Genomic DNA, 15,000 nt, shown 5'->3' on the forward strand with positions numbered 1-15,000 from the left:
CATTCTTGTTTGATGATTTGGTCATCCAAAACTGTGACCGACAGTATATTTCTTTCTTCTCAATTTTTTTTTTCAAGGTTTGACAAAAAGCAGATGCGTTCTCAAAATCAAATGTCTGATGGAAGACATATATGTCTTCTTCTTTAAAAAACAACAACAAAAAACGGTGTCCTCCCCCTCCCCCCCCCCCCCCCACCCCCTCCCCACATTCTGGGACAGAAGGTTGTGTGTCTCAAGGATAGGTCGTTATAAGAAAGAGAATGTTTTGACGGGGTGCGCGTGCGTGCCGGTGTTACGTCCCGAGCGACCCCTCTTCAATAGGTCTGTTTTTGGAATGTTATGAGACTCTCAAGTTCAGTGTGAAGGACGGTTCAAGGAGCTGCGGATTAACCCATTTGCGTTGCATTACTTCTGTTGGGTTAAATTTACTGTGGTGTTAAAAAACATACCGCCTATGCTCCAATGCTTTTTTTTATGCCTTTGTTTTAAACACCCGTACAAACGTACCCTCTCTCTCTCTCTCTCTCTCTCTCTCTCTCTGTGTGTGTGTGTGTGTGTGTGTGTGTGTGTGTGTGTGTGTGTGTGTCTGTGTCTGTGTCTGTGTGTGTTGAGAGGAGGGGAGTTAATGATAAGCGAAAATCAAGTAGTTTCGTGTTCGTCTGTTAGCCCGGCAAGTTCGTTTTATTGGACACACGGAACTGTATGACCAGTCATTGCAATGGATAAAAGACAACTCAAAAATAGCAGAAGATAAGTCGGGTGATAGTCTTTGAAAAAAATGTCGTGAACCTAATATAGGATACACATAAATAGAACCCCATAAAACCTACGCTAAAACAATAAACATTACACGTACCAGTAGTCCAAAACCTCAACCGAATCCATCAAATAATTTCTGAACGTGACGATAGACATTGGAAAGGTTTGGATCGGACAGGGAGCATGTCTATGTTACCCACGTCTATACTTCCCCAGATCTATGTTTTTCTAGTTTCATGTTCCATCATCAAACTTTTTTGAAACGGTCAGTGGTGGCCAGTGGTCAAAACAGGTTAAGAAGTGTTAATGTTGCATAAGAAATGTCGTGAACCTAATATAGTTTTCTAAGCGAAAAAGTATCCTTGCATCCTTCTTCGATCTTACTAAAGCTTATGACCGAGTGTGGCATAGCAGACTGTTATTTAAGCTGAAACAAATTGGTCTGTCGGGTCATGTTTATGACTATGTTAAATCCTTTTTAAGTGGGAGATATATAGTGGCAAAAGTGGGAGTAACTTTATCAACCTCTAGGCCTATAAACATGGGAATCCCGCAGGGTTCCATTATTTCTCCGTTGTTGTTCAACATTATGCTTTATGATTTACATACATGTTTTTCATCATCTACCAAGCTGGCTCAATATGCTGATGATATTGCTATATGGATTCAGACATCCTTGAGGAAAAGGACAAGCCTACATTACATAAATTATGTACAGAAATATTTTCAGGGTGAACTCGATAGACTGAGTAGCTATATGCAATCTAATGGTTTTGAGTTTTCTGTAGAAAAAACACATTTGATCCTCTTTAATAATGGTTATAATCCCAGCAAACTACCACGTTTTTTTTTAGGAGGACGTGAAATATTTTTCAAGTCGGAAATCAAATTTCTTGGGATCCTATTTACTTCAAAACTAAACTGGAAGAAACACATTGATTCAATGGTGACTAAAGCAGTTAAAAGTTTAAATTTCTTAAAAATTGTAAGTCACTCTCCTTGGGGACAAGACTCCAAAATTCTTTTACATTTAGCGACATCTCTCGTAAGATCAAGATTGACCTACGGTCAAGAAATTTTCTTTTCTGCCCCGCCGACGTTCCTAAAGAAGCTGCGAATAATTGACAGTAAAGCTGTGAAACTGGCTTTAGGGGTACCTGTGCATACTAAGACCTCAGAAGCCTATAAGCTTGCGGGTATTCTACCACTAGATGAAATCAGAAAATTAAGTTCTGCTAAATATATTGTGAGATGTACAGCAGTGGATGATTTTGAGGAATTAAATATTAGGTCTGATATTGATTTTCCAAAAAATGCACAAAATAATTCAAATCTACAAACCATTCGCACATATGTTTCAGATATTTTAAATTCTTCAGACATTGATTTGCATGATATGGCACCTCGTGTTCTGGTGCCACCTGTCCCTCCCTGGGAGTTAACAAAAGCAAACATCAACATATGTGCTTCTGACACAACAAAAGGAGAATCTCCACATATAATAGCAGCATCTGTCAGAATTGAATTAGAAGAAAATTTTGATTATCATTTAAAAGTTTACACTGATGGTTCGGTCCTGGATGATAGCAGTGCAGGATCTGCTTTTGTCATTCCTGACCTAAAAACAGAAAAATCATATTATTTAGGTAAGGGACATTCAATTTTTACAGCTGAATTGGTGGCCATCCTTATGGCTTTAAATCATCTTGTTGATATACCAATCATAATAAGTAATATCCTATTTTGTGTTGATTCTCAATCTGTCTTAAAAGGTTTGCTCCTTTTTGAGAATAATCAAAGAGAAGATTTATTTTTTGAAATTAGGTATTTATTGCACTCCCTATTTGTGAAGGGTACAAATGTTGATTTTTGTTGGATACCATCCCACACTGGATTCCGTTATAACGACCAAGCAGATAGGGCAGCAAAAAGGGGAGCAAAAAATCATATAGATAGTATAAAAGTATATTGCCCATTGTCATACAAGGAAATAAGCAATATACTAGAAAGAGACTTTTATAGGTGCTTGAATTCAAGTCTAAAACCTCGTCAGTTGACTCTCTCAGACTTTGGTCCGATTCGCAGACCAATTCTGAGCTTAGCTCTCAGACTATTATCAAATTCATTACGGACCAAGTATTGTTCTAATGTCAAGTGTATATGCTTTAATAACCTGACAATTGAGCATATAATTTTTCACTGTAGCTTGATGAAGCCTTTTGTACACGAAAGTGTGTCTTCACAAGTGACTGAGAACGTTGATGTTTTTGACTTTTTGCATTCATTATCAGTTGTTTCGCTTGTCAGTTTAACGACTTCTCTTTTACGAAGTCCTTTAAGTAATTTCCTGTAACTGTATTTAGAGGGTTTTTTGTTTTTGTTTGTTTGTTTGTTTGTTTTGTTTTTCTTTCAAATTTCACCCACATTTTTACCCTCATTTGCCCAGTTTCCCCAAACCCTTCATTCATCCACATCTCCCACCCCTTCTAACCGATAATACTCAGATGTATTCATAAATACTTTTACAAAATGTCTTCAATCACCGATATGTGTGACGGGACATTAAACAAAAATTCCTTCCTTGCATAAGAAAGTTCCCATAATCCGGAAAGATGTCAACATAACGCAAGCTGCACAGTTTTTGGTTGTAGTCAGTACTGTTCAGTATCGGTATCATTATCAGTATCAGTATCAGTAGCTCAAGGAAGCGTCATTGCGTTCGGACAAATCCATATTCGCTACACCACATCTGCCAAGCAGATGCCTGAAAAAAAAAGAAAAAAAAAGTAAATGAATATTCAAATATGGAAAAAAGGAGAAAAAATACCAAATAAAGAAGTAAATGAATACTTAAATGAAAAAAGATATTACTACTACTACTACTGCTACTACTACTACTAAATAACTGGTCAGTAAATACTATAGTCATACCAGATCAAGAATAACATGATAAAATGCCGCATTCTGAAAAGGTTTGGTCAGTTGTGGTCAGCAGTGGCAACAAGGATCACCAGTGGTCAACGAACTGCTAAATCCTGTCGAGAAGTCGAAATACTGCAATAACGTCACAACAAGATATAATCTGAACAGCCTTTAGGTAGTGGTAAGGAATGGTCAGCAGTGGTCAGTCAATGATCAAAAACCTGCCAACGCGTTCTAATACTGCACAAACAAGACAACGCAATCTTAACACTTGCGTTGAGGTCAGTAGTGGTAAGTAACAGTCAGTAATAGTCAGTAGTAATGAACAGTCAAGTAATAGTTAAATCCTGTCAAGACGTCTTAATACTTCATAGCTGTCACAATGCAGTCTGGACAGTTGAGACAGTGGTCAGACAGCGGTCAAAAATCTGTCTGCCTTAGTTATGCAGGCGTGACAAAATAACGCAATCTGATAGTGGTCAGCAGTGGCCAAGGTCGCGTGGAAACATAGACCTGGTGGGGGTGAACAAAGACCCAGAATTTGACAAAGACACAGAAAATGTAAATTCGGGGGAACACAGGACTCGAGGAGCTTTGACCTGGCTGAGAGTATAAGCAAATTTAGGGGAACATAGACCTGAGGGAACAAGATGATGACCGCTTTGAACCCGTACCCCAGACTGCTATTCCGGGAAGCATGGTTTAGAACAGGCATCTGTTTTGACCACCGCACGCGAACCAGTGCCAAGGAAATTTGGCAGGGTGGATGAGGGGCGACCTTTTTAGACGGGTGCTTTGGTGAAGTCTGAGGAGGACCGAAACAGGATGGGGGTGAGGGGGTGGGGTGGAGCACGACCTAGAACAGGAGACGTTTCATGTCACCGAAGTGACCTCCTGGGAGACAAATTAATGCAATGACACGTCCTTATACAATGACACCTACTGAAGGCATTACGCCGGTAATAACAAACACACACACACACACACACACACACACACACACACACACACACACACACACACACACACACACACACACACACACACACACACACCTCTCTCACACACACACACTCACACACACGCACGCACACACACACATACACACATACACACACACACCCACTCACATCACCGCGCTCTCTGTCTCCCTCTCTCTGTATCTCTCCCTGTCTCTCTCTCTCTCTCTCTCTCTCTCTCTCTCTCTCTCTCTGTGTGCCTCACTCCTCCCGTACCCTACATTCATCCTTGTTAATCAGTATTTAACCAGCCTCCCATGGCACTGTTGCAGGCGAGGAGGGACCAAGACGAAGACCAGCTTGAAACGCCCAGGGCTCAGACAGAACTGGGAGGATGAAGTTCAAGACGGCTTGTCACTGCTGCAGCTCATCGTTTTCTTTGTCGTCGTCGTCGTCGTCTTCTTCTTCTCCTTCTTCTTCTTCCCCTCCTTCTGCGCCTTCTCTTTCATCTTCGCTGACCATGCTGACTGTTCTGGCTCTCACCGCGCTTCTATGGTCTGGCGGTAAGACATGGAGGTTGTGACGCAAAGAACTTTGGTCGTAGTGGTTTTATTTATTTATTTATTCATGTATTCATCTATCTATCATTTTTATCATTATCATTATCATTATTATTATTATTATTATTATAATTGTTGTTGTTATTATTATTATCATTGTTGTTGTTGTTCTTTTATTTTCAGTTTTAGTTCACATGCTGAAACAAATTGAGCCTGTGTAAAAACCCTCATTAGGGTTGTGTGTGTGTGTGTGTGTGTGTGTGTGTGTGTGTGTGTGTGTGTGTGTGTGTGTGTGTGTGTGTGTGTGTGTATCACACAGCGGAGGGCTACTCCAGGGGAGCGCCCTTCTCCACCTGCCTCACCATGTTCCCTAAGCACGGTCCCACTCAGCGACAGGTGGGCCCCGCCCCCTTCCGCCTTGACCTCCGACCCCTGACCTACCGCCCGGGGCGGGTCATCACAGGTCAGTCAGTTGCGGAAGGCGACAATGGTGATGGCAGTTAGTACTTATCGCTAGCGAAACAACAACCACCACCACCACCACCAACAGAAAAAGAGCAACAACAAGCAACAACGGAACGAACTGAAACTAAAAAAAAAGAAAAAAGAAAAAAAAGTAGTCTTGGAAGTTACAAGCTGTGGAATTAGTAATGAGAAGAACTATAAATTGAAAAAAAAGTAGTGAGAATAAGTAGAAATATTGGTGAGAAGATGTAGTGGTTGTGCTAAGAAGTAGCAGCAGTAGTGAGAAGAAGTAGAAATAGCAGTAAGAACAAGAAGCAATAGAAGTAATGAGTATAGATGATACTGAGAAGCAGAAGTAGGTGTGAGAATAAGAAGTACAAAATAGAAGCAGTAGTGAGAAGAACAGGAAGCAGTAGTGAGAAGAACAGGAAGCAGTAGTGAGAAGAACAGGAAGCAGTAGTGAGAAGCAGAAGTAGTAGTGAGAAGAACAGGAAGCAGTAGTGAGAAGCAGAAGTAGTAGTGAGAAGAACAGGAAGCAGTAGTGAGAAGCAGAAGTAGTAGTGAGAAGAACAGGAAATAGTAGTGAGAAGAACAGGAAGCAGTAGTGAGAAGCAGAAGCAGTAGTGAGAAGAACAGGAAGCAGTAGTGAGAAGAACAGGAAGCAGTAGTGAGAAGAACAGGAAGCAGTAGTGAGAAGCAGAAGTAGTAGTGAGAAGAACAGGAAGTAGTAGTGAGAAGAACAGGAAGTAGTAGTGAAAAGAACAGGAAGCAGTAGTGAGAAGCACAGGAAGCAGTAGTGAGAAATAGGATTGAGAAGTAGAAGTGAGAAGTAGAAACATTAGTGAGCAGTAGAAGAAGTAAAAGGGAGAAGAACTTGTGAGAAGGAATGGTGAGAAGAAGAAGAAGTAGTAGTGAAAACAAGAAGCAATAACAAGAAGCAGAAGTAGTGCTAAGAAGAAAAAGAGAGGCAAGGCCTTCAAGACTCACTTGTGGCACCAAAACGTTTGCAAAATAAATAAAACTTCCATGCTTAGCAAAAGAAGTTCCTGTTTGAACAAAAAATGATAATAATGACTGCTCTTGTTGTTGTGTCGAATATCAGATCAAAGTGCCAAGTTAAGAGAATACAAAAAATATAATTATAACAGTAAATGCAGTTTGCATATAATTAGGCTTCATTTTTTATTTTTTTTGTGCCCATCCCAGAGGTGCAATATTGTTTTAAAGAAGATGACTGGAAAGAACTGAATTTTTCCTATTTTTATGCCTAATTTGGTGTCAACTGACAAAATATTTGCAGAGAAAATGTCAATGTTAAAGTTTACCACGGACACACAGACAACCGAACACCGGGTTAAAACATAGACTCACTTTGTTTACACAAGTGAGTCAAAAAAGTAGAAGCAGTAGCTTAGAGGAAAGTATAAAAGTAGTAATATAAAAAAAAGAAGCGGTAGTGAGAAGAATTGGAAAATAAATCAGGCATCTCAATGGTTACTGAAAAAAACAGAAGATGAAAAGAAAGAAAGCGAATATATATTTTAGTATTGCAGATCTCTGCCGGCGACATGGGACATGGAAGTTCATTTGCATTTTAAACATATTCATTGTTCCATGCTTCGCCAGACGATCGACATTATTCATTCTGGGCATTTTTACAGTGTGGAGTAAATAACAGCCCCCCCCCCTCTCCCAAACAAACCCTCCCTTCTACGCCCCCTAAAACAGCAACAACAGCAACAACAAAAACATACACACACAAAATTGTTTTTTTAGTATGGAAATTTGAAGTGATAGATTGTAAAATAGTTTTTGAATGCACACAAAACAAAACGTTAAACTGTAGAAGAGACAGTTTCTCGCTTTTACACACACACACACACACACACACACACACACACACACACACACACACACACACGTACACAAATACACACACACACACACACACACACACGTACACAAATACACACACACACACACACACACAAACACACACACACGTACACAAACACACACACACACACACACACACATGTACACACACACGTGGATGCGCATCCCCCCACTCCCCCACATACAAATACCTGCGCACGCACGCACACTCGCACACACACACACACACACACACACACACACACACACGCACACACATGGATGCGCATCACCCCCCCCCCACACACACACACACACATACATGCGCACGCACGCATATAGACCACACAGACACACAGACAGACACACACACACACACATCTGAGCTTTGTTTTGCCCTCGGTCCATCTCATAGTGGACCTGCTGTCCAACGACCTTCGACCTATCAAGGGCGTTCAGGTCAAGGCCGTTCGGAGCAGCGGGGACTCGGAGACCGTTCTGGGGAGCTTCGTACAGACCCCTCCCAACATCACCCAGGTCTTCACCTGTGAAGGGGGGTTCAAGGTGCGTGCAGGCGCGTGCGCACGTGTGTGTGTGTGTGTGTGTGTGTGTTTTGGGGGTTACGAGGTTGGCGGTGTGTGTGTGTGTGTGTGTGTGTGTGTGTGTGTGTGTAGGGGGGAGGCGGGCGGTGGGGGGCAGGGGGGCGGGGGGGCGGGCAGGGCGGCGGTTGGTGCCTAATATCACCCAGGGCATCCTTCAGCTGTCAAAGGGACACAAAGTGGGTACAGGTCTGTGTGCTTGTGTGTGTATTGTATTGTATTGCATTAAATTGCATTATATGTATTACTCTTATGTCACAACAAATTTTCGAATCTGTGTGAAATTCGGGTTGCCCTCCAAGGGAGAGCGTGTCGTTTCAGTGAGAGCACCACCCATTAAAAAAAAAAATTCTTCCTACGAGTGTATTTATTTTCCTATCAAAGTGGATTTTTGTTTAGAATTTTTGCCAAGGTTTACCTTTTGTTGCCGTGGGTTCTTTTGATTGCGCTTTCACGTGTGCTCCAGTGTTCAGGGTTCAAGACCCCCCATCTCAGCAGGGTGTCGTGTCCTTGACAAAGACACTTTACTCAGATTATTCCTCACCCCAACCGGGTGGTGAACGGGTACATGAACTGGGTTTTGGGGATGTCGAAACGGTGGGAGGAGAGGAATGGGCCCTGCCTTCCTTTGCCTGATCCCTAGACTCAGTGGAAATGAATTCACTGCCTCAATGACCGTTCAATGACCATGGGATCTCTAACTTTTTTTTTAATCCAAAGTTATCGTGTGTTATAATTTTGTGCGGTCACGTGTTGCGCGAGGAAATAAGATGACATATGTGTTGCTGCTGTTTTAAAAAAACAAACGAATAAAACTCTAGTGAAAACAGCATTTTGTGGTGTGCTAATTTACCTACAAATCGGTGTGTGTGTGTGTGTGTGTGTGTGTGTGTGTGGTGTGTGTGTGTGTGTGTGTGTGCGCGCGCGCAGAACATGGTGACGCACACAAAGGCCATGCGCGACGAGCACGTGAACAAGGTCACGCTGACCTGGAAGGCTCCAGACACCAACGTGGGAGATATCCTGTTTGTGTAAGTTCTGATTAGATTGTCTGTCTTTCTGTCTGCCTATCTCCTTAGGTCTGTTTACCCACCTGTCTCTCTCTGCCAGTCTAATGCTATTACTTGTTGTTTAATATCGATAGCTGTAACTGAGTTTAAACTTTTTTTCAGAATAACGCATTGTTAATCTAATGAATAGACAGTCGTAATGGTGACGATGATTTCTGTGTTTGTGGGTTTTTTTGTGTGTGTATTTTTGTGTGTGCGTGCATGCGGTCGTGCGTGCGTGTGATGTGTGAATGTGTGTGTGTGTGTGGGGGGGGGGGGGAGTGTCACATGTGGGGGATTACAAGACAGTACAACATAATGTTAAATAAAGAAATAGATTATGATGATGATGATGTGTGAATGTATGTGTGTACGTACTTGTACACGTGTGTGTGTGTATGCGTGTGTGTGTGTGTGTGTGTGTGTGTGTGTGTGTGCGCGCGCGCGCGCGCGTGTGTGTATATGCGTGGTGTGTGTGTGTGTTTGTGTGTTAGTGTGTGTGTGCGTGCTTGTGTGTGTGTGTGTGTGTGTGTGTGTGTGTGTGTGTGTGTGTGTGTGTGTACAGGGCATCGGTTGTGGAGGATTACCAGACGTTCTGGACAGGCGTGAACGCCACACTGACCTCAGAGCTTCCTCTCGCTGCCGACCCTCCTCTCGTCAAGGTGTGGTTTCTACCCCTTTGTTTGGCACACACACACACACACACACACACACGCTCACAAGGGGGGCATGACGGGCAATGGCGGCCAGGCAGCAGCTCCTGTCAGCAGGTGCAGGGAATTTTGTGCCTTGGAGAGTTGCGACGGTCTATTGTAAGTCAGAATTGTGTGGAACTGCATATCAAAGGACATTGTAAAGGAAAATCAGGATGAAAAAATGGCAGACCTGATGACTTGGAGGGCCGCTATCGGCACTTTTTGTGGAAAGCTGAAATGTTTGTCAAATGTGTACCACAACCAACAGGTGAGTGGTGACAGAAATACCTGGACACATAACTCGTCGACTGATGTAACTGTCGCTTTTGCGTCTTGTTGCATCATCATGGCATTGACCAACAGCATTTTATGTAGTGTATGGAAAATGTTGTCTTTGGACAGTGCATGGCTAATCAATGCATGACTTGTAAAAATAACCAGGTCATGTGCAAAAAATGTGTGTCAATGCAAGTGGCAGTTATTGTCGGTTTGCAGTGCACGTGTCAGATGCTTGTCTCCGCCTTTTGCGTGGAACACGCAGTGTTGTCGCTGTGCAGGCTGCTTCTCAGTGGAGACATTGAGACAAACCCTGGATGGACAATCCGACACAACTTTAGAAGTGTGACAATGTGACAAACACAGTGACAGTGAAAGATGACATTGTTAACAAACTGATGCGAACCATGTGCAGCAACAATTCACCGAACAAACTCGAGTAATCAGAAACGACCTGGGTGAAATCAAGGACGAACTGGATTTAGTTAAACAAAGGCAAATGGAAAGACAAAATGTCATTACTTACCAGCAGAAACACAGAGAAAGACTGGAGGCAAGGGGAAGGGGGTGGGGGGGGGGGGGGAGGGTTGCCAACGACTTGACATGGGCACAGGCCCTGATCGTTGCCAGAGCAAGAAGAGAGTGGTAAAGAACCTTTTTCCCCCCAGAAAGGACAGTTGGTAATCGGCCCCTGACTTCCAGATTCCCGAACCCATGCACAGATTGTAGGGGGGGGGGGGGTGATCACAGTGAGGCGTCTTTGATAACACGCAACGCCGTGCTCAGTCTCCAGTTTTGAGGGAAGAGGATGTGTCTGCATCAGCCACCCTGCATGTAAAGTCCTCTCACCAGACTGACAGAAACTGATTGCGACAGACATCAGTATATATCAAGTGAAAACAACAACAACAAATAGGCAAAATGAACGAGGATCCTTATCCCTCTTCCCCGCCCTTTGACACTGGCTCCCAGTGTCAGAGTCAGGGCAGCAGTGGAGACGGGGTCTTCCCTCGTCACGGTGCACTGAACCAGCGACGCGGATCACCGAGAGATGGCGGGGATTCCCCGGGTCATGATGCGGCGGGTCATTCTTGTGACTGACGCGCGCGACAGGCAGACACGGGGATGCACGCCCACCTTGGTGACCAGCCACACACACACACACACACACACACACACACACACACAGAGACACAAACACACACACACACACACACACACACACACACACACACACGCACACACACACTCACACACACAAAACTCAGAACTGGTTTAATGCACACCAGCCTTGGGCCACAGTTCACAAAAGGGGGAATGGAGACAGGTAAGGATCGGGCAGAGAGAGAGAGAGAGAGAGAGAGAGAGCTAGGCGACTTGATTTGACCTGACGTGCGGGTTTTCCAGCTACCCGGGGTGAACGTGCAGAAGGAGAACGGGACGGGGCTGGAGCGGTGCGGGGAGGACCGGGGCTGCTTCCTGTACCCGCGCTTCTGTTCCGGTCCCGACTGTCAGGCCGCTGTCTCCTTCCGGCAGGACGGCGCCGACGCAGACCACTTCCGCTTCGAGCTGATGGCGAAAAAAGCCGACTACGTGTCTGTTGGGTTTTCTGAGGACGTCATGATGGTAATTGTTTTTTTGTTTGTTTGTTTCTTTCATGTTTGAGGGGATCATGGGAGTGGAGGGTTTTAGTTTGGGGATTTTGGGGCGAGGTTCTTCTGTGTGTGTGTGTGCGTACACACGCATGTGCGTGTGTATTTATGTATGTACGTGTGTGTGTATTTACGGGCGTGCATGCGCGCGCGCTTATGCGTGTGTGTTCGGGCGTTTGTGTTTGTAAGCGTGTGTGTTAGTGCATGCGTGCGTGCGTACGTACGCCCATGTGTGTTTATGTGTGCGCTTACTTGCTTGGTTTCTTGCTTGCTTTCTTTTCTTTTTTTTCTTTTTTTTAATGTTTTGTGTCTTTTTTCAGTCGTTTTTTTATGTGTTTTTTTTCATTTTATCTTATTGCTTACAGGGAGAAGATGAGACAATCTCTTGCACAGGGGACGGCGAGATCCTGACTGTTCAACATGGTTTTAACCCCAAACTGTACAACCAGCGTATTGTCAGGGTAGGTCTTTCATTTTGCTTATAATTCAGAAGGGTTCCTTCGGGTTTAATTTGTTGCTGAAGAAGTTGTTTAAAGAAAATTTTGATACGAATACGCCCTTTTTAAGTCCTTAAAAAACTCTTTTCAAAATGAGCAAGGTTTGTAAAAAGAAGAGTAATACTGGCTTCCGTTTTACTGATTATCTAAAAGATATACATCATTTCTAGAAGTCAGTGATAGAGCTCCAGCCGAATTCGAATTTATAGTAAATAACGATTTATAAAAACTTAATCCCGATAGAGTTTTTGTGACCGAAATGCCGGCACTTGAAAATGTCATGCGGGTTCCTGAGCTTTTCGAGTTAGGCTTTGGCTGTTAAAATGTTGTGTTCTTTCAAAGTATCCGCCGGTGAAAATACAAAAATAAAGACAACAACAAAACCAACACTATGCTATACTCACGCTAAAGACAGCAACACAGACTTGGGTTACAACACGTAGACATGTAACGAATAATGTTGAAGTGGTACGGAAACTTATGCTTACGCGCGTGTGTTTTCATGTTTGGTTTGGTACGCGTATGCTGCGTTCGAGCGCGCTTGATTGCTTGTGTTTGTAAGTGTGCTTGTGTGTGTGTGTGTGTGTGTGTGTGTGTGTGTGTGTGTGTGTGTGTGTGTGTGCGTGCCTGCACGTGCGTTTGAGAGAGAGAACGAGATAACAAGACGGTGGGTAAAATTTACGTTTTGTTTATTTATTCATTGGAAAAGTGATTTGTTCAATCATTCACTTACCTTTTTCGCTTCGGGGGATGAGAACGAAACACACTCAAGTGAAAAAATTTCATTTGTGAATACATTGATCACCCAACGAACTACAATTAATCATCATCGTCGTACTCAGCCTCTTCGTTGCCATCATCACTATATCACCAAAGCTTCATCATCATCATCGTCGACATCATCATCATTATCATCATCATCATCATCACCACCACCATAATCGTCATCGTCATCCTCGCCATTACCTCCATCAACATAATCGCAGACAACGACAACATCATCGTCACGACAATCTTCATCATCATCATGATTGTCGTCACCTTTACCACCATGATCATCATCGTCGTCACCACCACCACCACCACCACCACCGTCATGTCGTCGACAACATCATCGCCATCATCACCATTATCATAATCATTGTCACCACCACCATCAACATCATCATCGTCATCGTCCTTGTCATTATCATCGTCGTCGTCATTATCGTTATTATCATCATCATCATCACCATCATCGTTGTAGTCGTCCTCATCAGAAACATCACCACCACCACCACCACCACTACCATCATCATCATCATCATCTCCAGCCATCGTCATTGTTACCTCCAGTGCCAACGACCTCTTAACCCCAATAGCATGTCAGGTCGTTTTATTCTGTTACCATGGCAGCATCAACTGTCAGATTTACGCGTCAACCGGACGGACGGACACGTCTCGTGCTCTTTCCGGAGGCCACGTGTCACCGTCACGCGCTATGCCAACCAATCAGCATCCGAGCTTCAGTACGTGAGCACCACCTACGATTTGGACAAGGAGTACTACCTGATGCTGGCCTGGGGAACCGTGAAAAAAGGTCAGCCTTTGGAGTGGTTGATGGCCCAGAGGTAAAGCTTCACACCAGGAAGCGAGTGTCCACGGGTTCGAGTCTCCGTACCTATTCTGATTCCCACCCTGACAGGCGCAATAGCCGAGTGGTTAAAGCGTTGTACTTTCAGTCTGAGGGTCCCGGGTTCGAATATCGGTAACGGCGCCTGGTGGGTAAAGGGTTGAGATTTTTCCGATCTCCCAGGTCAACATATGTGCAGACCTGCTAGTGCCGGAACCCCCTTCGTGTGTACACACACGCAGAAGATCAAATACACACGTTAAAGATCCTGTAATCCATGTCAGCGTTCGGTGGGTTATGGAAACAAAAACATACAAAGCATGCACAAAGCCGGAAACGGTTCTGTTAAAGAGACTTTTGAGTTTTGTTTCATTCGTAAGGATGAAGAAGATAATAATTATGTCGCCTTACTTGCAGACAGAGGAATTTGTGTGATTAGCTGCTCTTGTGTGTTCCTTGCGAGACAAGAGTTTTCATTTTACTTTTCGAGTTGCTTACAAACAACAAACAAACAAAAACAAACCCGCTTACTTTGAATGCTGGAAGAAACCCAGTTTTTGACTCACTTGTGTAAACAAAGTGAGTCTATGTTTTAACCCGGTGTTCGGTTATCTCTCTGTGTGTGTGTGTCTGGGTGTCTATGTGTCCGTGGTAAACTTTAACATTGACATTTTCTCTGCAAATACTTTGTCAATTGACACCAAATTAGGCATAAAAATAGGAAAAATTCAGTTCTTTCCAGTCATCTTGTTTAAAACAATATTGCACCTGTGGGATGGACACAAAAAAAGCCTAATTATATGCAAACTGCATTTACTGTTATATATATATTTTTTGTATTCTCTAAACTTGGCACTTTGATCTGATATTCTGACCCAACAACAAGAGCAGTCATTATTATCAATTTTTTTTCAAACAGAAACTTCTTTTGCTAAGCATGGAAGTTTTATTTATTTTGCCAACGTTTTGGTGCAGATAGTAAAAAAGGGAAATTACTCTGTAATTAATGCTAGGGGATTTAATTTGCTTTAAACTGATCTTTCTCATCTTAAACATTACATTTTGAAATTATACTCAATA

General features: G+C 43.2%; 1 protein-coding gene across 3 annotated transcripts in view; it reads left to right on the forward strand.

Moving 5' to 3' along the window:
- Positions 1-15,000, forward strand: part of LOC143279485 (putative ferric-chelate reductase 1) — a 53,306-nt gene that overhangs the window by 31,072 nt on the left and 7,234 nt on the right. For all 3 annotated transcript variants that reach the window (XM_076583529.1, XM_076583531.1, XM_076583530.1), the window contains 8 exons: positions 4,973-5,203; positions 5,520-5,663; positions 7,956-8,104; positions 9,070-9,170; positions 9,754-9,850; positions 11,567-11,785; positions 12,177-12,272; positions 13,704-13,887. In XM_076583529.1, coding sequence (XP_076439644.1) covers positions 5,035-5,203; positions 5,520-5,663; positions 7,956-8,104; positions 9,070-9,170; positions 9,754-9,850; positions 11,567-11,785; positions 12,177-12,272; positions 13,704-13,887 — 1,159 coding nt within the window. In that variant the 5' untranslated portion in view covers positions 4,973-5,034. The remainder of the gene's footprint in view (positions 1-4,972; positions 5,204-5,519; positions 5,664-7,955; positions 8,105-9,069; positions 9,171-9,753; positions 9,851-11,566; positions 11,786-12,176; positions 12,273-13,703; positions 13,888-15,000) is intronic.

This window comes from Babylonia areolata, chromosome 2 (assembly GCF_041734735.1).
Source record: "Babylonia areolata isolate BAREFJ2019XMU chromosome 2, ASM4173473v1, whole genome shotgun sequence".
Taxonomy (NCBI): domain Eukaryota; kingdom Metazoa; phylum Mollusca; class Gastropoda; order Neogastropoda; family Buccinidae; genus Babylonia; species Babylonia areolata.